This window comes from Haplochromis burtoni, unplaced genomic scaffold (assembly GCF_018398535.1).
Source record: "Haplochromis burtoni strain Fernald_Lab_line unplaced genomic scaffold, NCSU_Asbu1 Contig_88, whole genome shotgun sequence".
Lineage (NCBI taxonomy): Eukaryota > Metazoa > Chordata > Actinopteri > Cichliformes > Cichlidae > Haplochromis > Haplochromis burtoni.
This window is the reverse complement of record NW_024582449.1, coordinates 1,072,343-1,096,593: the sequence shown is the minus strand read 5'-3', so window position 1 is coordinate 1,096,593 and position 24,251 is coordinate 1,072,343. Positions and strand designations below refer to the sequence as shown.

General features: G+C 41.2%; 1 protein-coding gene across 8 annotated transcripts in view; it reads right to left on the bottom strand.

Annotated features, from left to right (window-relative positions):
- Positions 1-24,251, bottom strand: part of kirrel3b (kirre like nephrin family adhesion molecule 3b) — a 165,094-nt gene that overhangs the window by 140,318 nt on the left and 525 nt on the right. For all 8 annotated transcript variants that reach the window (XM_042222547.1, XM_042222548.1, XM_042222549.1 and 5 more), the window contains exon 2: positions 24,086-24,157. In XM_042222547.1, coding sequence (XP_042078481.1) covers positions 24,086-24,157 — 72 coding nt within the window. The remainder of the gene's footprint in view (positions 1-24,085; positions 24,158-24,251) is intronic.

The following is a 24,251-nucleotide window of genomic DNA, read 5'->3' as shown; positions in this document are numbered from 1 at the left end:
CAAAAAGACATAACATATTCCACCCACATCAGGCTTGCTGTCAAGGCATCTCCTTGTAATCGGTAAGACTTCTCGTTTTGCATTTTCCCCTGCATTGCTGATATTCAAATTATTATTCCTGTTGTTGTTAAATAAGCAGATGATGAAGACAACATGAAACCGCACTTGCCTTGACTTACAGCAGTTAAGTTTAGATTTGACCACATAAAAATGAGTTTACACCTCTTTCATCTAAGAGACAAAAGCTTACAAGAAAACAGTGACGTGAATATATTAAAAAAAGAGTACATATTAGGATATGAAGGAAGAAATTTGGTTTCTAGATGGACACAGGGTCCAAGAGATGTTGTACCTTCCTGTCCAGTAATGTGGGCTTGCTAGGTGGATTAAAATAGGTCCTAAGCTGAGTGCTACAGATTGTCAGGATTTAGGGATTTGCTGGGGAGGGATTGATGGTAGCGCATGTAGATCGGGATGGAGATTGAGAGCAGATGGCTGTGATTTGGGCATGATTATCCAACCGATATTGTCACTGATCTCCATCATCCCGTTTCATTTTCTCGTGAAATACAGCTCATCTCAAACAGAGATTCCAACTGCCCCAATCCCAGGCAATGGACTCTGTTAATGGGGAGGATTAAAGGTACCTCGCTATTTGCAATGCCTCTGTTTCCTCTCCCGACCTGATGAAGTCTAACCTTGGCTCACGATCACCGCTTGTACAAACATTATGTAACATATGATCTGCAAGTTTCTGAATTGGATTAAAGTAAGATTCTTTTTTTTAATACCTCCTTCAAAATAGAGGCTTTGACACATGTGTTGTAGTGAAACCGCTGAAGCTGTAAAGATTTTGTCTCACTGAGGTAGGTGAAACCAGAGCAGATCACAGAATTAGATCATAGGCATTCAGAGAAAAAGGCATTCTGCTTCAGAGAATGGAACAGAGGCCAAAGCGGCTTGCCAAAGAAGGAAATTAATTTGAAGCTATAGCAAGTAGTGAGTGCTGGAAGGCAAACAATATTAATCTCAAACATGAGCATATGTCATCAGGGTGTTTCTTGGCACTGCGAAGTCCATTAACAGCCAGTTTCTATCAAGTGTGATGGTATGTCCAAAGCATAGGCCGCACTAAGGTCAACCAATCTTTCTCACATGGCATATTTAAAACAAGGTTAATCCTGGTGCTGTCTCTGCCTTATTGAGGGTGCACTAATCTGTGCGCTCCATTAAAAAGCCCCAGGAACGTTGGCTTGGAAGCCCGATGATTGAGAAAAACGCTTTTTTCTAAACATGCGCTCAAGCATACACTCAAGCCCCTCCCGCTTACACCTGTGCTTATAACCTGTCAATGTTTCAGCCTTCCGGGAAACAAACATTGTTGACTTTTGACTTTCATTCTTTACGGTCAACATCTCAAAGGCATTGAGTGTTATTGCAAGTCAAACTTCCACAGGGCAAAAAGAAAACAGCCGCTTCCATTCATGCTAATCTTTTTTGTTTTTTAATGGTAGGGATCTAAGGTAACTTTGTCAACCAACAAATATATATCAAAATAAAATACAGACACAATATTAAACCATGCCACCTTTGTTTGTGACACCTCATCTGACTTTTGATTCTTTCCCAATTTTTTGTGGTAGGGCGCTCTGCGAATAAGACTGGTGGCATAATTTACACCAGAACAGGGTGTGAGTGTGAATCCCACTACAGCAACCTATTAACGAATCCTCACATTGATATCCGTGCCTTTCCTGTGTGATGGAAGCTGTCATGTATGTGTATATGTGTATGTGTGGGTGTTGGGGCCGACATACAAGACCCAGGGCGTATAACAAACATAGGAGCACTAAATCTGGAGTCTGCGGCAGCATCAGTATGGAGAGTGAGGAGACACTATGGGGCAAGACTACAACCCCCTGACCTCTTCTTCTTCTCTCCATTCAGTGCATTACTGCCACTTTGTCACTTCAGTCACACAAAAATTGAGTGCGTGGGTTCAGAGTAAGAGTTGTGCCATTGCTACCAACTGTCTCCAGTTGTTGAAGCTTGCTTTTGTCTTCGTGTTTTTTTTTCCTCTTTTCTATTGCCTCCTTTCAGCCATTCAGCTGGGGGAAAAAAAGAAAAAAGTTTGTATAGTTGTGTTGACTTCAATGTCACTTTGTCAGAGAACTGTTTAGCTACTTGTCGCCGCAGATTATCTCTAATGCTTCAGCCAACTGTTTCAATGTCAGCACATTCAGTAAACAACATGAATCATTTTCTGCAAATATACAATTTTCAGAAAGCATTATAAAGTCTTAAATCTCAAATCTTTTTTGTTCTTTAGATTAAGTGGACCCACATAGTGTATGTTTAGATTTTCTGGTGAGAAAATAGAACAAGAGTACTGAAGCATCTGTTTTAATGAGTTATAAGAAAGTCAGAGACTTCTCTTGTATTATTGAAATTCAGATTTTTTTTAAAAACCTGGGCATAAGAAGAAAAAAAAGGAAAGAAGAACAGACTGGCTTTGCTATGTGCGCCACACACTAGAAGAGTGTTTACTAATGCTAATGAGACATTTTAAGCAGAGGTTAACATTCCTTTTCACTGAAGGCTACTCTACTCCTAAGTATGATGGGGAATGGCATGGAGGGACACTGATATTAAAGCTTTAGACTGTTTTTGTTTTCAACCTTGGGAAGGTTTCTAACTCCATGCTATAGGAATAGAAGCATTATGCTAATGAGAGCTTGCCCTGTGAAGAATACATTTGCTGTTGGAAAACATTTTGGCTTCCGCCTTGGGAGCTAATTGAGTACTCTGACAATGCAGTGCTTGGCTGGTTCATGTACACACAGGGGTGGAAAATTCAATTTCGCAGCAGGTTCAGAGCACTCTGCAAGAAGAAGCAAAAGAAAAAGTGGTGCCTGGATTAAAGAGTCTGAGCTGGCTCCGTGGCTCTGTGTCTGGCTCAGTGGGTATACTCTTTTCATTGCACCGTTGTGTTTTATTGTTTTATTGACCGGCTGACAGTGAGACTGAACATGTGAATATACATTAAAGTGCTTGGCAAAGGTCTTTTAAAAAACGCATTTTGGCTTGTCACATTAGCATAACTGTGAATTTATTATAAATATGCAAAAATGTAAGTAAGTAAGTTAGTTTCGACCTCTTTTGTTATTATGGAGGACGCAGGCAGCGATCAGTCTAATGTGGTAAATGGACCAGCAAAAATGTTCTACTGTCTATATAGTGAACAGTTTGAATTCTATCACAGCATTTTTAGAAAATTTGCAATAATGATATTTCTGTCTATACAGAATAAAAATTATTGAACATTTTATTGATGCTTGCAGCTTGCAGGCTGTCATTAATGACAGACTGCCTAATTTGAACAGGTACTCAAAAGCTGCCAGCAGCAGTGCCAGTATTATAGTGCAATAGTAGTGACATGGCAGTATATCCAGTAACACAGTGTAATTTAAATGTAAGCACAAAAGTAGCAAAGGTAGTGCTCTCCTTGGAAATGTACGAGCACAAAATCACAGCTTAACACTGTAGCTCAACAAAAAACAAACTGGCTCTTCAGCAGCCTGCATAATACTGTCAACTAACAAAAATAAAAAAAAATATTTGATACCTGGGACGCTTTATCTTGGGTGGAGCTTACTGCTTAAAACTCTTGTTTCCCCACTATTTCATTTTAGTCATTTCCAATTAATTGGAGTGCAGCTAGCAAGTGCTCCACTGGTTTAGTTTGCACATCACCAGCTGCTAGCATCTCCTTCATCGTAGCCTTATTGTTCCATGTACTAGAGAAAATAAATAGCAATATCATCCTGCCGTGAAATTTTTATATCACATAAAAATTGATACCGGTATTATCACGGACAATATGATATGCCGCAGCCCTGCTATATAGATGGATATTAACACCTTTTTGCCTCAGATGAAACAACAGTGTGATTTTTCTGCAGAGTCCTGTGTCTTCAATCGAAAGAACACTGTGAAGATCAACAGCCACTGGCAAAACTTGTGTTTTTGGTGTCCCCTGGATACTTTTTCAACCTCAGGCCAAAAGTGTAACACAGAAAGACAACAGACGGCATAATCCAACAGTGAAAAAGAATCAGATATGATCAGAACATTGATATGGGGGTCTACATACTCTGTGGTCCATACTATACTGTGTGATATTACCAGAGTTGGCAAAAGTACAGACATTCTGTACAAATACTACCATTACAAAATAAAAGTTGAAAAGTTGATTCAACTTCATTACTTAAATAAGTAAAAAAGTGCAGGTTCTGAAATGTACTCAAAGTAAGAACGCAGCTCTTTGGAGGATGTTTCTGTTTTTGTGCAAAGCTAACTGAACCTTGTGTTTTATTAAAATAATGACAAAATAATATCAGTAGATTGGAATATAAACTTTAACTCTACTGTTTTATTATAATTATACTCAGCTTGAATCTGAAGAAAAAGAAAATAAAAATTTTGTGTTGCCATTGTTGAGGACAACTTTGCATCTAAACAGGAAAATCAGTACAGTCAGGGGTTAAAGTTGCATTGGAGGTGGAGGAGCCCTAAAACTGGTTGTAATAGCTCAGTGTGGGGAAACACAACTCACAATAATTTATAGTGAGAGCTCCAGTAAATTTTCTTAGTGTACAGGCTGTGATCAGCTGACCTGCTGCTCTTTGGGATGGACACAGCTGAACTCAACATGATGTCAGCAGATGTTTCATTAGTCGTCCTGGCTGATTTCCATCCTCTGCACTGACAGTCGATGGATCTCAGAATCATCAACTAAAAGTCATGTGAATCTCTGCAACCCTTTTTGTATCCTTAGTCTGACCATGAAACCACAGCCACTGTGCACCAGTCACACACTGTTCTTTACTGTAAATCCATCACACCAGCTAACCCGTTTATCCTGCACTAACCTGCAGACCATTTTCCTGCAGCCTTTAAATAACACAATTAGTCTACCTCAGTTTGACTTGCATGTTTCAAAATATGAAAAAACATAATGTCACATGTACAGACCCATGATCTAACTTCCAAACATGATGGCTTACATGTAAGTTTTAAATGAGCAGTCATTACCTTTAAATACAACCTCTCATATTCCTCTCCTGACCCCTTTCTTATCTTTCTCCATCTGTGAGTGAAGTTAGCTCTTTTTTTTTTCTCCCTGTGAAGTACAGCAGCTGGACTTTTAGCTAGCAACATGCTGTGAGACACTTAATAAAATGTTAATCCGTCTATGCTAGCTCCTCTTCAGTAGGGCTAGCTAGATGGCTAGATGCTGAAATACTTTTAGACACCTGCAGTTGTTCCGTCGTTGGCAAAACCGTTGGCAAAAAAAAGGCAAACACAAACAAACACAGTTTCCACTTTTAACCCCTGGCTTTTGCCATAATAAACGGAACCCCACCACCTTTCATGTGTCTCGGTTTAGGCTCAAATTTTGATGTTTGGTGTTTGGAGGCTCGCAGTGATCGTACTTTAAAGCTAAAGTAACGAGCCTGTTTTGAAAATTAAGAAGTACAAAGTAAGGATATTTGTTTAAATGTAGGGGGTAAAAGTATTGAGTATTCACGAAAAAAGTAAAGGAAGGTACAGATTCCTGAAAATGGCACTTAAGTACAGTAACAAACTTCGTTGTACTTCGTTACTTCCCACCTCTGGATATTAAAGTCTCTACAGGCCAAAATTACAACTTCTAAAAAGCAAAACACACTGTTTAAATGGTCACTTCTTTTCATTTCTGCAGATACCGTTAAATATGTTTTATTACTACATTTTTATTTTCTTTTATTAGTTTCTTTATAAGGCAACCATACACATTATATATACATTTAACACAATGACTAATTAACAAACAAGTGAAGCCTGCAAAAAACAAGAAAAATACAAACAAGCAAACAAACAAACAAACAAAAACCTATTTAAAGAGCTACTAATTTGAACGCTCTTGAATTGTAATGGAAGTCTTAATTAAAGCCTTTTTAAGGCCAGCACATTGAAAGGCTCCTAATTAAACTTGTATATGTTAAAACAAGTCACAGTTGTGAGACACATACACATTATCTGTTTGACTGAAGTAATCAACCTTTGTCGATTAGATTGAGGTTATGTCACGATAAACACAAAGTCAAAAACAAATAAACAGGGGTCTTTACCATCCAGCTTCCTGGACTTGAATTAAACCCTTGTCCAGGATGTCAAACCCACTCAAAATATCCACTTTGATCTTAAGTGTGCTGGACAAGTGAAACTCGCTTTCTGTCAGTGTAAAGACGTTTAACAGCATAAATTAAAGAAGCACGGCTGTGGAGGAGGTCATTATTAGCAGGAAAAGCTGTAAAACTTATAAAAAATGCAGTTAATCCAAAAATGTATGCCCTCCTTCATAGGGCCGGATTGAAGTCTTTGCTAGGCCGATTCTGGCTCCCAGGCCTTGCGTTTGGCAACCCTCCCTTGGTCTTTGAATGGAAGAAGAGTTAAAATATCTCCACCAGAAAAAAAGTTTTTGATCCAAGATTAGGCATAATCCTCATTTTAGAAACTAAGTTCAAGTTTTTGTCACAGTGACCCTGAAATCCTGTCTGCGCTTGTATGATCCTATCCAAATATGTATTGCAAGTGGCAGAGGACCTCAGCTGGTACTACTACTACTAGCTCAGACCTTGACCTGGCCACAGCACTGGGGTCAGCTCCAGTCATAGAGGATTGCTCTTTATGCCTGTCTTGCTGATACAGCACACAGACAGACGGTACAATGAAGTGTCAGTGCATGGCCCCAAGAAAACTGGGGACAAATCAACAGAGATGAACTGGCCTCTCACACAGCCATCAGAAACACACCCACACATTCACTGTGACACCGTTTTCATCAGGTTGCTACATTTTACAAATGAAGCCATACTAAATTAATAAGTCAAATATCCATAGACAGAAATAAAGATGAAAATGAATGAATGAAAGACGTGTATATTTCTTCTATTTTTATGCCAGAGTTTCAATTCCACAGCGATGTGTTGTTGATAACCTTTAAAAAATGTCAAGACAGCAAAGAAAGTTGCAGAGAAGAGGATGCTGTAAAAAAAAAAAAAGGGGAGAAAAAGCAAGTGCACTTTGAAGGTAGGGTTACAACACTTTTGGGACAGACTGCAGATTTCTTATTGTCATAAACATCGACATGCTCCTTGATCAAAGGCACACACTGCCCCCATTGTTTGAACCGCAGATGCAGGAGGAAGAAAAATACTTCCTGCAGTGCTCCTGAATACAGAGAAATCTATTTGTTTCAATTCCCTTTGAAAGAAACACAGCTGAATCAAGTTCTTGTCTGACAAATTAAAATCTGTGCACAGACCAAAGTGTTGCTTTGTGCTCATTGATTATGGGGTCCACAGTCAAAAGCCATATTTTCTCACAAAGGTAGTTTTCTTGTTTCTTGTTTGATGGAATACTTTGAACCTATTAACTGTGTTGTTTTGCTCTACCTTTGTAATTACTCGCAAAGCTAAGCCCGGGTTTAAATTTGCATTACAATGTAGCAAAAGCGCACTCAGAACTACACTTCCAGAGTTCTATGCAAGATAGCAGAGAAATTAGCTTGTAGGCATCGCAGTGCTAGGCTGAACTCAGTTTCTCGCTAAATGACTCTTAATTCAGAGAGGCCTTTTTCTCGCTTTGAATACCGAGCAATTAGCATTAAATGCTAGAGGTGCCATAGATTGTGCTTGGGTATAGCACTGTAGACTGTAGAGCCTCTGGAAGAAAGGACGATTAATGTTAATTTCAGTATGGGGGTGGCGAGTCGTGGGAGGATGAAGTTGAGATGCATAGCATTTAGTGAGAAGTACCTACCACATAACTAGTTATAGAGGTAGAATACCTCTATAACATAGATACCTGTCTAGTTATAGAGGTATAACTAGATAGTTGTAAGGTATTCTTCCTATATAGCTAGGTGTCTATCACATATCTAGTTATAGTAGAAGAATACTCTATGCCATAACTCATTTTCACCTTATAGAAATAGAAGTCCAATAGAAAATATTTCACTTTAAGCCTTTGGTATTGTTGCGGATGCTGCCCTTCTGCGAAATACCGACAGGTCTGTGGTTAGTGTGGGAGAAAGAGACTGATTGAATGAGATAGAAAGAAAATATAGGCCACCTCAGAGCAGCCAGGGTCCTCTGAACAAAAAAACAAGTTCATCTTTTAGTCTGGTGGATGACAGGGTGATGTGGTATGGTACTCTGCCCGTTCTTTTAGATGGTTCAAAAGTCCTTGGCATTTCTGCAGCAGTAACAAACAAGCCGAGCCTGCACGTGGGCTGATGTATGTTATGTTCATGTTACAAAAAGTTCCCATAGATCCATGCATTCGAAGCTGAAACTTGCAGCTCATGCCCCAGTTTTCTACTGCTTGTCTGAAAGCAAACCGAATGCAGAGAGGGAGACAAATGTAAAGTCAGTTTTCCTTATACTGTTCTCACTTCCCCCTTAAGACATAGTACTCTGCCATCAGTCATCTATTTGCTTCACTGTCACACAGGCATATGTTAGAGTTGTCCTGTCATGTTGCATTTTGTGAACTTTAAGATGGACCTGACCTGCTTTATGTCGCCGCGGGGTGAGGAAGCTGCAGGATGGCATGATGGGATGTGGGCTGGTGTGCAGTGTCCCAGCATGAGTCTCTGGAGCCAGGTATAAGTAAGTGCACACGTGATATGCAGTCATGTTAATACTTGCATGTTTCTATTTATTTCTTTATTTCTCTGTTGTCATCCTGTGCTTCCCTAGCATGCTCTGGTTCAGTTTCCCAACTCTCACTCCAACCGTGTGACTTAATCAGTCTGACAGACTCTGGGTGCCTGGGGAAAGTCTCTCTCTCTCTGCAGTCCCCTTTCTCCTCAAGTTTACGCGCTCTGTGACAAACTCATTCTGGCACCTTTCGAAATGCAGTGCTCTCTGTTGGACGGCCCTCCATGGTCTCTTCACACACACACACACACACACACACACACACACACACACACACACACACACACACACACACTAAGCCTAAGTGCAAAACCTCTCTAGAGTACACGCCATACACAAAGCATTCATAGATGCACACAGGTACAAGGGGGAACACACAAACACAAGGCCGTACAAACACATAAATACACAAAGAATGTAGCTAAGAAGTGGGACGTACATTATTCCCAAGGCACTCATATTACGTCTCACACCCCTCTCCCATAAAAGCCCTCCTCATTCCTACGTAAGTGCTTCTGAAAGCCGCTAGCTTGCATAGAGAGGTAGCAGTTCCTATTACTGTTTTACTGTTATTGAGTGACATTCTTAATTAGTTTTAATGAGAGTCTCGTGGTGTTTGACCTCTCATGTTTTTTAAAAGCAATGGGATTCTATGTCCACCATGTAGGCAAACCTTGGCTGAAGTCCAGCCTGGCTGGCTAACAAAGTGGAGTAGGGGAAAAAAACAAAATACAAAAACCTTAGCTCGTGGTTAAGGATGTCCCTGCAGGGCTCGAATGCTTTACTGTTTAATTCAGCATCATAACAACACCCCATAGCATCAACGCTCTACTCGAAGAAGAAGAAGAAAAGAGAAAAGAAGAAAAAAAATTATTATTTTCGGGAAAAGCTAAATGATCTTCCTCTTCCTCTTATCTTTTGGGACCTCTTTAAACTTGGACAGCACGTATTTTCTCTACGGCTACAAAAACCACTGTTGACAAAGCTTGCGATGGCCTTTCAAAAATCATAACCTAAGCTATGAAAGTAAAGAAGAGGGTGCAGGCAGGGTGGAGCGGCTGGAGACAAGTGTCAGGGGGGATTTGTGACAGAACGATAGTAGCAAGAGTGAAAGGGAAGATTTACATGATGATAGTGAGACCTGCTATGATATATGGTTTGGAGACAGTGGTGCTGACAAAGAGACAGGAGCCCGAGCTGGTGGTGCCAGAGCTGAACATGCTAGGATTTTCTTTGGGAGCGACCAGGATGGACAGGATTTGAAACAAGTGTATCAGATGGACAGCTCAGGCTGTGCTGTTTGGAGATTAAGTTAGGGAGGCAAGGTTGAGATGGTATGGACGTGGGCAGAGGAGGGATAGTGGATATAGGACATAAGATGTTAAAGATGGAGTTTCCGGCAGGAGGAAAAGAGGAAGATGACAGAGAAGATACATGGATGTAACGAAGGAGGACGTGCATTCTGTCGGAGTGACAGAACAGGATATTAGGGATAGGATGAGATGGTGGCAGGTGACTGCTGAAGGTGAGCACCTGAAAGAAAGAAAAATGTATACACACCTAGGGATGGGTACCGGTGTCCGGTGCCATGATGGCACCGGTTCTGACATAAAGGGTAGTAACCAGACCGAAAAGCAGCGCACATTTCGGTGCTTTATTTCGGTGCTTTTTTTTCCTGAGCTGTGATACACTTCTAGCCAATCATTTTACGTTTCCGAGGATAGTAGGCGGGTCCAGGTACGTACGTTCTTTTAGAGCAGAGCTACAGATTAAAAATGCCCAAGGCGAAGCGGTCAAAAGTCTGGCTGTACTTCACAGCAAAATATGCAAACTCAGCAGCCTGCAACAAGTGCTTTAAGCTGATACTGTGATACTGTCAAAGGAGGTAACACCTCAAATCCGATGAAACACCTGGCGACGCATAGCGTTTTTTTTAAAAGCCGAGAAATGCGCCGTATTTGATAGCTTGCTGCAAGACCTCACACCGAGCACATCTACTGCGGGTGTGGTGCCTGTTATCGGACCCGGAGTTAGCAACATCCCCCAAAAACCCGAAGAGGAGAGTCCTGGCCCCTAGCCCTGCCAGTGTAGCAGAAATGATGAGGATGATGATGCAGCAGCAGCAGTTCTTCTCTGCGTGAGTAGCTTAATGTTGTTCGTGTGTAATTTACGTTGAGTAGGCTAACCACGTTATTACATTAATGCATGTAAGGTGAACTAGCAAACATCATCATAGCTACATGCGGCTGTCTTCTTGTTTGATGGCAGATACTCCCTTCACCCTGGCCAAAAAGGCTAAAATGACCAAAGAAAAAGGGAAACAGCTAAACATGAGAGGTTTTTGGACAAAGTTTGTGTTTTTTCCATTGTTTAAGCACTGCTTCCAGCCAAGAGTGATGCCATATATGCCCCATAGCTGCAGAAAAGGCTAACATTGTTATCTTTTTACAAAAAACAGCTGAACATGAGAGGTTTTTGGACCAATTTTGTGTTCTCCATTCTTTAAGCACCGGTTTGAGCACCGTTTGAGCACCGGCACCGTTTCAAAAGTACCGATTTGGCACCAGTATCGGATAAAACCTAAACGATACCCATCCCTATACACACCTTTGTCATAGCAAATGAAAATAATACAAAAAATAAAGGGTGTCTTTAAGAGGATTTAATCTAGTGCTGCAGGGGAATATAAACCACTCAATTACAATGAAAGAACAAAACAGGTATTTGCAAAGGCTTGAGTCAAACCTGTGTGATTGACCTAAACTCTTCATGGGGCAAATTATTAAGGTCTGCTTCAATTACCTTTATTCTATCAAGCTTATCTGACTCTAATTCCTGTCCTTTGTTCCAGTTAACATCTCCATCTTGCCAAAGCAGGAGCTTTCATCCTGTCAAAATAAGTGTAATAACACTAATTGTGCACCTGACAGATCATATCCTCATGGGGTTACTGAAAATTGTGGAGCCCTTTAGCAATTTTTAGTTTGGTTCATTTTACTTATTTGTGCAATTTGCCTCTTTATTTTTTTTTTTCAGACAGAATGGAGTGGTCTTGAAAGTGGACCCTCTCTGACCTGCCTTTCTTTCAAAGGTCTCTATGTGCAACAGCTTTCATACTGATGGTACCTGACAAACGTTTCCCCTGACATGCCTCCCATCTCTTGTCGTTCTCTTCCACATGCCTAAGCTTTTTAATGACAAAGGCTTCCAGGCTTTCTCCAGCTTGGCTGAATTGGTGGAGCAAGGGTCCTACAGAGCAGAAAAATCAGCAGCAAAACAAGACAAAAGGGACGAGAAATGCAATGCAGAGAGGCAGATTTTGAGGAGTCTGATAAGGGACATTTTAGGTCTGCTCAGGATTCTCTCATTATTCTCCATTTTGAAAGGAAGCAATAATGAGAACAAAACATTTCCTATCTTTCAAAGTGGCAATTTGCCCATTTAATGCCTGTGCTATGTAGGCCTGACATCCCTTAATCCTCTCTCTTTGCACTAATTTCATTCTTTTTTCCTTTTATTTCTTGGCTGATAATTCTCACTTTATTTCCATTAAGCTTTGTTTGTTCACAGCGATCTGTTGCTGTAATTTATTAGAGCTGTCAGCTTAAATGATGTGGCATGCCGACACGGCCCAGCAAATAGTGGCTCCCCCTTTCCTTTTCTCCTTTTATGGAAAGCCGCCCTAGTTTTTCCCCTTTTTTCCTTGTTTTTTTTTCTTTCATAGAGGAAGAGAGAAACATTACAATTAAGATGGTGACATCGACCCACTGGTGACCATGCTCTGGGACCAGATGTCCTGTCAGAGAAATGCTGGCCGTCACCTCGAGGGAGCTCTGGGTTGAAATCTGGTTCATGTCTCAGTGGGGGAACTCTACAGATCCTGTTCCTTCATTAATTCAAGAATAACTCATTTAAGTTGTAGTCTCTGTTTTCTTTTCTTTTTATGTTGCTGGCATTCTTCAAATCGGCTCGATAACATAATACTGAAAGTCACTTGCAAATTCTCGCGAAGGAAAACTTCAGGACCTCTTGGCCTGAAAATTCTGCATTACCTATTGAGCCCAGTTTAAGCCGAAAGAAATTATCCTTTCACAAAAGCAGTCATTTGCTGTGCCTTTTAAATTGAGTCAAGATTGTTTCATTTATTTATTTATTTACAACAACCCCTACCACCACCCCATACACACATATACCCACACACACACTTCCTTAAGCCCCGGTTGTTTGACAGATGCCCGGCTATCAATGCTGCGTGAAGTACATGTCATTTTCCTCACAGGAGGCCTAAGAGGAAATGCGATCACAACGAGACCCCACAATCTTTACTGTTTCATTTTCAAGCCCGGGATACTGCCTTTCTCTCTTATTTCGTCCTGTACTTCTTTTGTACGAGGCAGCTGCTGTTTTTTTGAGATGAAAGACTGTTTGGCAGTCTTCAAAGAGTCACAGAACTCTAAAAGTCACTTGTGCAGCAGCGCTGTTCATTCTCCATTTTATATCCAATATGGAGGTGATGATCAAAAGGATCTGAGCTGAGGGAGAAGCTAAAAGATGTCTGCTTTGGAGTAAACAACAGCAATATCAATCCCCAGACCCACATGGGGTTCTGGTTTAAGTACTGTCCTTTAGCTAATGCCAGACACAAGTATTACTATTTCTGTATTTGAAAGAAACCTATTATGGGAAAAAAAAAAAAAACAAGATTTAATAAGGAACAAGAGTGAGAGGAAGTGATTGTTTTGAAATAAATAAATGCATTCTAATGCAACACGTATATTAAGCAGCCTGCCGCACCGATACTAAACATCTCATCTCATTTAGTGGAGGAATGTAAAATCATTAGGAGTCTGCTCATGAAGACTGACAGCAAATCCAAACCATTAACTCTTCCCTCAGTGTGGAGCACACCCATCTGGAAGAGAGTCTTTGGGCTGCAGGAGATCCAACATATATTTATGAGAAGGCTTCTCCATGTTTCAAATGAGGCTGTGTTGCAGTTGTGCAGCTGGTCTGAGCAAATTGCATCTTTTTAAATGAAAGCTGCATTAATAATGCATACTAGTAACCTGGGGAAAGTTTTGGGGCCACGCACTGGAGGTGATGGGGAGGGGGGTTTGGTTGAGAACTCGGAACATCCAACTGTGTGCTGCCACGATCATCCTTAGTTGCCCTGCTGCATTTTTAATGTCCTGCTGTGCCACTGTCACACAGGCTTGGGACAGGGGCAATGACTCCTCTCAACCAGATCATAGTGGGACATGAGCTAAAAAGTCACATAAGGGTATTCAGAAAAAGAATAATCACTTAAATGACTGTGCTACTTTGCACAACGCAAACAGTACGGTATCCTTTGAAAACAAACATTTGGAAGTAGTCTGAACCAAAGCTGTTGAGACTAAGATAGGCAAACAATGCAAAGTAATAGAATTAGCATACAGCCAAAGTGAAAAATAATCACATTTGTGCTTGTTCGCACATATGCACAAATACTCTACTTAGACAACAAATGCGCTGGCATTAGGGATTAGGGCTGCAAGACACAGATATGTTTTAATTTCTGACAAGAAGGCCATTCCTTTAGAGATGGATTTATTTCCATTTTTTATGGCTTTGTTGTTCTGTCGTCTCCTCTCGTTTCCTTTCCTAAGAACTAGATATCTCTGTTTACCTTGGAAGGCATTGTGTTGTCATTACTATCATCTGGCTGCTATTAGATGGATAATGTTGCCTTAAAGCAGAGAGAATGTCCTCTAGTCATCCCAGAACAATACTGCTACGAAGAAGAACAGGAATTTCACCTAAGTACAACTTTACCACTTCACCAACACTCCACAGCATGTTCGAAAAGTACTGTTACGGGTAAAGACAAGGAATTTTGAAATGTAGATTTCATATATCATGAAACCAAACACTGCCTTCAGGGATTCTACAAATCTCTGCAATAACACTTTTCCCCCCAGATGCCTCGTGGTTATCAGTGATGTAATGGGATCTAAATTGCACTGAGCACTGTACCTCTCTAAACTGGATACACCTGTGATGATGACACTGTAGGGTAACCAGGGTGCCAGCAACTGACAGTCCATTTTATAGTGACTATCCGCTAGTCCTATTTCCTGCTCTTAAAGGAAGATGAGTTGACCATAGTGGACTTGCCTATTCGCCATAACTATCTTGCCTGATGTCAGTTCTTTACAGGGTGCTGTCCACTCATCCGTCATTACATGGGCCTTTCTGTAGTAACATTATCGCTTTAGATAAGGCTTCAATAAACTGCCACAGCTTTTAGGGCTCTCTCTCTTGCCACTCTAATCCAATCTATGATGTGGAGTCTGTCCATCATCATGCACCGCAAGGCATTTCCCGTGTCCCTGTGCTCTTGGTTGCACAAGAAATAATGGATGGCCTTGCCCTTGGTTCACGCCAAGGCCTTATGGTACCTTTTCAACTGTTTGTCTTCAGGTTGTCTTAAATGGATCTGCACTGTGGTATTTTGATTTGATTAAATCAGGTTTAAAAGGTTAGATATAGAGAGAGGGAAAGCATTTGCCGTTCCCAGTACTGTGAGCCAGTCCTCTGCCATTTAGCATTGGGCATTGGCCAAAGGAAAGTGGAAAACTGAAATGACTTCTGTGCTCCTTTGTGATTTGCGCTAATGTCCCCCAGGGATTGAGCAATGACCACTGTGAATTCCCCCAGGACGCCAGCCAGATTGAAACCCCTGCCAACAGATTTGAAAGGATAGCAAATCATTTAAACTCCCCAATGTGCATTAGCATTTTTTTTTTTCATTGCCCAGGCCAGCCTCCACAATATTAAATTGCACTTGATAAAATAAAATAAAAATCAGAGAGTGCGACAAGAGCTCTTCAACCTCCAAATCAGCAAAGTGAATATTGGAGTGGCCACTAAAAATTAATTATACTTTAATTCACTTTGTTTACTCTATCAGGTTTCTGTCATCCACTCAAAGAACCCAGCAGAAAGAGAAAGGACTTAAGACAGAAGAGGAGCAACGGCCTTAAGAGGTGTGCGGTCGCAGAGACCCACAGCAGTGGAAAATATATAAGGATTGCCTTTAGCTGATCCTGTCTGTGACACCAAATTATTGCCGCGTATAAAAATAGGACTAGTATTAAAGTGGGCAGAGTGAATCCTAGCAGTGCCATGTAAAAAGAAAACAACAAAAGCACAGGCTAAAATCAATAGAGGCGTTTTTTGCTCGTTTTCTTTATATTAGGATATATTAATATTTGAGGATCAATACAAACCTTTATTTATAAAGTAGCATGTAATGAAATCTACAAATACTGGTCATTCCTTAACACTCAAGGTTTTCTTAAATATTATTGTGCTCAGCCAGCCAGATAATGCAAATGAGGTAATGAAATATATGCTTTAGTGTGTTTGCATATGAGTATTATGACAGATGAAGCTTTGCTGTGTAAACCACTGTTTAAGGTGCAATCAAAAGGTCTCATTGGGATTCCACATAATGTTGCATATTTTTTTTTTTAACCACTTCAGCACATTTGTGATTTTCATTACAGAGGAGTAGCACTACACTGAACCCCATGATCTCAAATACAAATTCAAGTTTAAGGGTCACCACCGTAACACACCGTTGCACGGTGCCTTTACACGCAAACCTTTCCCATGTATAAGCATGGGAGGAGAACCTGAAGCAACGTATTGCTGCATAGGGTCACAGGGTCAAATATAGCCCCCAAATGGATGGGGGCTATATTTAAATTTGACATATTTGCTTTATAAATGCGCAATCACAAAAGTTGCACTTCATAAAAGTGTCTCATGAGACCAACAGACCAATAGAGGGATGGTGTTTTACCATCTCAAAAACTCTCTCACACACACACAGGCTGTCGTCAACTGCTCTTGCTTTCACAGAAACCAAAAGATAAATAGAAATGAAAGAAGATGGCACAGTGCCAACACCGAGGGGTTCTAAAAGAGTTTGGGAAAAGGGAGGGTAAGCTAACACTGAGATCCCCACTACCGAACAGTCCTTTCTTCCCAATTGCTTAATTGTTTTAGTGGGACAGGCAGGTGGCTCAAAGCCCCATTTGGCATCTGGTAAAAAAAAAAGAAAAGAAAAGGGAAAAAAAGCTCATCTACATCATCTATGAAAGTATTGGGGTGGGTGCCAGCATTAAACATGCACCCACCCCACCCCACTCCTAGGCCCCAACACCCACTAGTAGATTTCAAAAGTTTGGCTTGGCTCAAGAGCAAGTTTGTGCTGCTATTGTGTGAGATGTGCTTTGCTGAATAAAACATCTTTTGGTATCAGTGGCAGATCAAATAGCTTTTCAAAAAGCCATGCCTCTCACCACTGGTGCCTGGTACCACAGAGAGAACTGTTTTCCAACCCCGTTTAATAAATAGAAGCCACTGTGCTCATCCATTTAGCAACGTTAAGCACAATTTAGATGTATCTACGAAAATGGAAGCACACAAGCAGGGAAGGCATCTCACTACGAAGGCTGTCCCACACAATGATGCTTTACAGCAGTTCCCGTGAGTGTTCTTTATTATATTGGGGTCCAGACACCTACAACAGCCTCAAGGTTTACTTACAAATTAAAGTACTATACATTACTATCCATTGCCAGTTTTTAAAACATGCGCAGCAGTTGTAATGCCAGGCAGACACATCAACATCAACATTCACCCACAGGTGAGAAGCTTCTTTCTTCCTTAGATAGAGCCTGTACACGTTAAAAGGCTGATTTGCATTTATATTGCCATTCAGGGCTTGCAGCTGTAATTGCAGGAGCACAGTAAAAGTGCGCTGATGTACTCACATGTATACACAGGCGGACACAGAATGCATGTGAAGTGTCCGGTATGAAAACCTTTTCCTTGCGTCCATTGTTATGAATCTTTGGCATGAGAATGTCGGAACGACTACAAGGAGAAAGAGATAGGGAACAAACGGGAGAGAGGGGAGGAGGGCGAGTTCACCCGAGTGTAATATTGGGCTGTCCCAGAAACTTCCAGCCAAACACTAGGAAGTTGTTATCGGATCAGCAACCCAATTCCTCAAGTGACTGCTGTGCTGAAGCGTCACATGCATCTTAGGGGCCCCTTCCAAGCACAGCCTTTCACCATAAAATCGATGTATTGCTAGGCTGGTTTGCTAACAAATTCCCTGAGCAGTAAAACAACACAGGTACGGTGCTGCATCATGCTTGCATGCAATTTAATTAAACTTGGAGGTGAAGATTTGCAGAGATAGCACCACCCTAAGGAAAAATGGGCCAGAAATGTTAGGCAAAGACAGTCAACTATTTAAAAATAAAAAATAATCTTGTGTGACTAACACTCAAAATGAGGAATGCTTGGATTTTTAGCAAAATCCAATCCTGTGCCCACCTGATCATAATATCAAAGCAGCAATGTGTCATTTTCTTCAGATTCAAACTGCAACAGAGACAACATGCATGCACTTTGTTGATGTTGCAAACTAACTGTGAACTAACTAAACTGCTCAGTTGCCAGTAACAAAATGACAAGATTGAGCTAATAATTTCCTATTACTAATGTACTGGACGCAGGCTTAACTCAATGTGTTGTTCGATCAAATGTCTGTGAGAACAAAAGGATGATCTGGAAAATGACTAAACGATAATCTCAAAGCCTTGTGGTCTTTTCTTATCTATTAAGTCATGCTCAGTGCTTTAATCCCAGGCATGCTAATGTTGAGAATTTTAAAATCCATGCATACATATATTCTTTGTGCTCACATTATGAGTGAGATGATCGATTTTTTTTCTCAAATGAAATTTGTAGAGTAAATCTGCAGAACCATGATGGGAAGAAAACATAATTGACTGTGAATTATATATTAAGGTTAAATGTAGGCCAAAATAAACACTAATCACAGGCAGTCGCTCTGTGGGAATGTTTTAAACAAAAGACTTATTCATGCCTCAGGTCTGCAAAGCAGTATGCTGACAAGTTAGGAACAAACTGCTAATCCCTACATTGTCTGAACCCGTCTAGCTATCAACAGCTATGTTCCGCAAGCAATTACAGATCCTAGCAGCAAGTTAAAAATATATCAAAACCACAGCTGGGAAAGACCCGGATTAAAGGAGGAAGGATACAGTCATGTTAAACCCATCAATATATTTCTTGAGGCCCAGTTATGCCAATGTTTACCCTCTCCAAGGAAAGATAACACAGTATGATCCAGCAGTGCTCTATATACAGCACCCCCACATCTGAACACACAGTCCTGTAGAGCCGCCTTAAAAAAAAAAAAAAGCATAGCCTGTTGTTTCCTGTGCATTAAACTGCAATTTAGAAGCCGGTAATCCAACCCATAATCTGTCACCAAATAAAATCCTGACTGGGGTTAGAGAGGGCTTCCACATGCTTCTTCAGCATTAGTGAAGTATCGATATTGTGGTATTATTGCACTGGTCTATTTAAAAAACTTCCCTGTTCTCCGAGGATAAAGTCTCAGAGGGACGGAGACATGACAAGAAAGAGCAGAGTGAAGAAGTGCAGCTGCTAACCCTGACTTCACAGGTGACCCAGCGATCACAACAGCATCTGGTTGAATTACTTAACACTGCTGCCCAACAGACATGTAATCCGGGATAATGCCCTTTTGCTGAGTGCTCCAATCTGGATAAATTCATCCCAGAGGAATGGGATCCAGCAGCGGAGACTCGGAAAGAGAGGAGATGAGGGCCTTGGGGTTTTGATTGGTTGGTACTAAAGAAAACTGGGAAGAGCGTCTAGATAGATAATGAGGCCCAACAGTAAACAGCTTGATTTTGTTGACAGACTGACTGACGGCATGAGAGGAGCAGATCATTGCCTGGTTTTCCAAGAAGGCTCTGAACTAATCATTTTCCCTTCCCTGGCTGACCTGAATCCTGGCAGACTGAAAATGAGGTTTTCATCCAGACCATAGTCACTGGATAAACGACACTTAGGTTTCACATTTTAATATTTGTAAACATGTATGTCAATATAATATTATCTTAATATATATTTTTTTCATTTCTCTATTCGAACAACAATCAACAAAACTCTGTTTTTAATCTTTTTTCCTTCTTTCTTTCTTAGAAATAGCATCTCTCTTTAATGCCAAAAGTAATTCCTAACATTGAAGCATTACAAGTTCCAGCTGTCCAGCAGCAGCCTCTTAGATTATTTATTCATATGTTTACTTATTACCATAAATATCCAACAGGGCATTCGGCTCAGAGGGATTACAGTGGGCTTAATCTATCGTGGCATAGAAATGAGCAGGAGTCACAGTGGATGAGGTGACTTAAGCTGGCTAGCCTTAATGGGACATGCAACACAAACAAGGCAACAGACTGCATGCCACTGGGCTCCATCATGAACTGGTGACATCATCCGTCACTCACTACATGACTGTCACGGTTAGTGGAAAAGTCATATGACCTGGACAAGGCAAGGACGTGCTTGCGACTCGTACCATGCATTTTAGTAATCCTGTACCATTTCAAAATACAGACAATGCTCACGACCAGTACAGGAGGCTCTTGAACATATGACTTCTAGAACAGCATGTTGGAAAATTTACACCGTTTTTAGCATTCCAATAGAACTGGGGTAAAATAATTAATTACCTCTGAGTTATTATAGTCATAATCCATGCATTAGACAGCAGAGTGTGTTGCTTACAAATAACTATTCATAATAATGAGGCTGAAAATTGGTATTTCTGTTTGAGTAGTGTTGTGCAGAGTCATGAGCTGTATTTCTTCCCCCTCTTTCCCTCCCCTCTCTGAAGAAGCAAGAGTGATTTCCCATCTATAAAAAATCCACATATCCAAACATGACATAGAAAAGACATTTAATTATACTTTGGTGGAGAAATATGTATCAAAGCCTGCCGCCCATGAAAAGCGGATTTAGAGTCGTCAGACAGCAGTTAATAGACAGTAGTAAATGAAAAAGGGGGCTGTTGGGGGGGTACTAAGACGTGCTTTCCAGGACTAAGAAACGGCTTAGTCTGGCTTGGTGGCAAAATCAGGAGTTCCGACACCAGATATATTTAAGTGGTGGGAGATAATGAAGGTGACGGGGGTGGGCAGCAGATTTAAGGAGATTTTAAGATTGGGATTTTCATTCCTGTGCAGCAGCAACACCCCTAGTGGCTAAAACCCACATTAAAGATACCCTAACAGAAGACAAAAGATTAGACACTTTGTATGTTGATGTCACATTGTGAAGAGAAAGGAAATTACATGAAAAAGGGCAGGGAAATACAGGCAATGAGAGGGATATAAAAAAGGCTGTACACTTAGCAATGTTTAGTTTTTCTTTTGGTCATTTTCTTCGGAGTCTAGCACATTCAATAGGAGGAACTGCCCCTTTCCAACATATTCAGCTTTTGCTCTACACAGACAATCAATCACCCAAAGTAAGAGGGAAAAAATTCAAATAAACACAAGGAGTCAAAGAAGGACACTCAGTGAGTACATGACAGGGAAATGTGCCACTGCAAGGTGAAGAGTGAAATCGCAAACAGGCTGAAGAATATGAGAGATGCTATACGGTGGATTAGACGGCAGGAGAAATGAGGAGCGGGGAGGTGGTATGAAGGGATGGACTAGGGCCTGGAAGAGTTTGGCCTGAGGTGAATGTGTTCCTGGAGACTGTCTCCCAGATTTCTGACTGGAGCTGTGTCATCTGTCACTGGCTGAAGAGGTGACAGCGAAAGAAAAGGTGCCCTAGATGCGATAACAGTGCAGTCAGGAATGAGAGCAGCTCACAACAGCTTTCCCTCTCTCCTTATTCTCCCCCTCTCCGTCTTGTTCGTTTTGGACCATTTACTTCTCAAAGTTGAGAGAGAGAGAGAGAGAGAGAGAGAGAAAAGGAAAAACTGCTCAGCGCCACTCGTTTTGGACTGACTCCTCTCTCTCTCTTGCTCTCTTTCTCGCTGTCTCACAGGATAGCTGCGTCGAAGTGTATGCCTGCAATGGCCACAACTCCCCACTGTCCCCCATGTTCATAAAAACAAGATTGTTTTTCGCAGCTTTCTGCTGACACCGGCTCGACACATAAACAGAGCCGTAATTTGTACAACAACAGTAAGCTTCAGGGAAGCACTTTTTTCTCCCAAGAGGCATGCATAGAGAAGGTAGGCTGTTATCCCCCGTTTACCTGGCAGGGAAAGTGGTATTTTATATTATGGTAATAACCAACTGTGCTGAAATGCACAATCCCATCTCATTCCAGTTGTAGCAATCGTCTCATTCCAATTGGTATATATGAGATTTGGTGCTAGTTGTTCCCCACAACTGGGGCTAAACCTGCGATGATGGGAATGAAAATGTTGAGATTTAGGAACAAAACAAAATGAGATCTTCTAATGTTCAGTGTTGAATGTCTTCCACAGCCTTAGTTTTATCTACACCAGACATGGAAATCAAGTACAGTCAGAATATACTGCTTAAGTCAACTGCAGATAAAATACTTAGCAGATGCATAACAAAGTGGGAGATACTAATGAACGATCATGTATTTCTGCATCACAATAAGCACAGATGGCACAGAAACACTTATGGAATCAGGGGAAAAGAATACAGCAAAGCAGCACAATCAGGAATAGCATCGTCTACGGTGTTTGATGGACCACAACTTTCCATTCCCAAAGCCATGAGAGAGAAAGACAGAGAGAGAGAGAGAGAGCGCTTCCACTGCTCCAAATGCCCGTTGTTTCAATTTACACAACTAGCGCTACCGTATCCTGAGACATATGCTGTCGTGAAGAACACAAACCATAAAGACGCTTCATCTGCAAAAGCTCTACCCCCTGTTAAAGCGTGAGAGAAGCCGAGAGGGGGCTTAATTGCTCCATCAGTCAGTTTCAAATAGGTCTGTTATGATATCATTATTTTCTATTTGCCTCTACATGAAAAATAAGTCAGCTGAAAAGAAATATAATCACAGCAAATTGCTGCGTTTGACGAGCAGTGCATTTTTTTTCGCCCCCCTATGCTATAGACTATAAATCATAATGTGAAACAGCTGAATTCAGTGCAGAAGAAAATGATGTTGTTTACCAAGTTTCATTTACAGCTGCTGTTTTATCAGCATGTTACCAACTTTGAGCTGTCAGTTTCCGAACAATGTGTCAACAAACTGAGATCTCAGTTTTTTTGGGGTTTTTTTTTTGTATTGGGTTTTTTTGCAGTTTCTGAGCTGTGCTTTAAAAAATAAAATACAATAAAAAGGTCACAATTACAACTCCCCGTGGGAAACAACTAAAGGCATACAGACAGGCATTTGTTCAGCCACTGCCTCTTTAGAATACAGCCCAATGTGACGGGGGTCAAACCGCTGTAAAGAGGTGGTGAGTTATTGGCTCTTGCCCCCTGTAGTATAAACCAGCATGCTCATTAACGGGGGGGCATGATGCTGCAAACCTTCCAGCAGGAACTCTGACTGTCTGATTCAGCTCTGTGTGTCTCTGCATCTCCCAGCGCCACAGAGGTGTTACACAGAGTCAGACTTGTGCACTACTTTACTCACTTCTATTGTTTTCCAAAGACAACCACCTGGTGGCAAGCAGGGGAAACAACTAATCCATCCTCATTCTGTCCACAAACAGACTGTCTAGGAATAAAAATAACAACAGCAGATACTGTCCAAAGGGCTGGGGTTGCCAAGCTATCCACATGGGTCTGCCTTCTGAAGCACTTTACCGTTAACTTTCCTCTCTCTCTCTACATTCTTTTCACCAAGACCCCCTCCTCCCTTTAGCTGAAGTCAATGTGGAAAGGGCTGTCAGTTCAAAACAATGTGACTCAGGAGTGAACGCTCGACTGAACTGGACTGGGTTTAGGGGGCTTTGTTTGTGTGTGTCTGCGTGTGTGACAGGAATAACAAGCCCACATAGGAAGTATTTAACTTGTCTTGCCTGAACAGCTATGAGCAACTGACGGAGAAAAGTGCAAACTGCACTATTTAACCTCCACTACAGTCATACAGACTTTGTTTTTTCCCCCCTTTTTCTTTTTTCTCTCTCTCGCTCTTAATTCTCTCCTTTCTCATTCTGCATCAGACATCACAGCGCACACGGGAGCGCTATATCAGAAACAGTTTTTTGTTTTTTAAAAAGGAAGAAAGAAAAGCACGCAGATGGCACAGCAACAAGCGCAAGAAAGACGTCGCAGCAGCAAGACATGGGTATAAAGACACAGTTCTCAGCCAGCCAGTCACACACAGACACACACACAGCAATCATGAGAACGAGAGATGTGATGAATTAGCAACTTTAACGTGAAAAAAAAACAACTTACCATGTCCGGAGATCCACGGGAGCAGCAGAAGGACCCAGAGGATCATGACTGCGGAGTGGAGAGGGGCAAAACCTACGAAAAACAGTAGGCGAGTGTGAAATTGAAGTTGGCAGGCAGAAACACATGCACGAGATGAGACAGTGCTCCTCTGTGCTGCTGGGGGGTG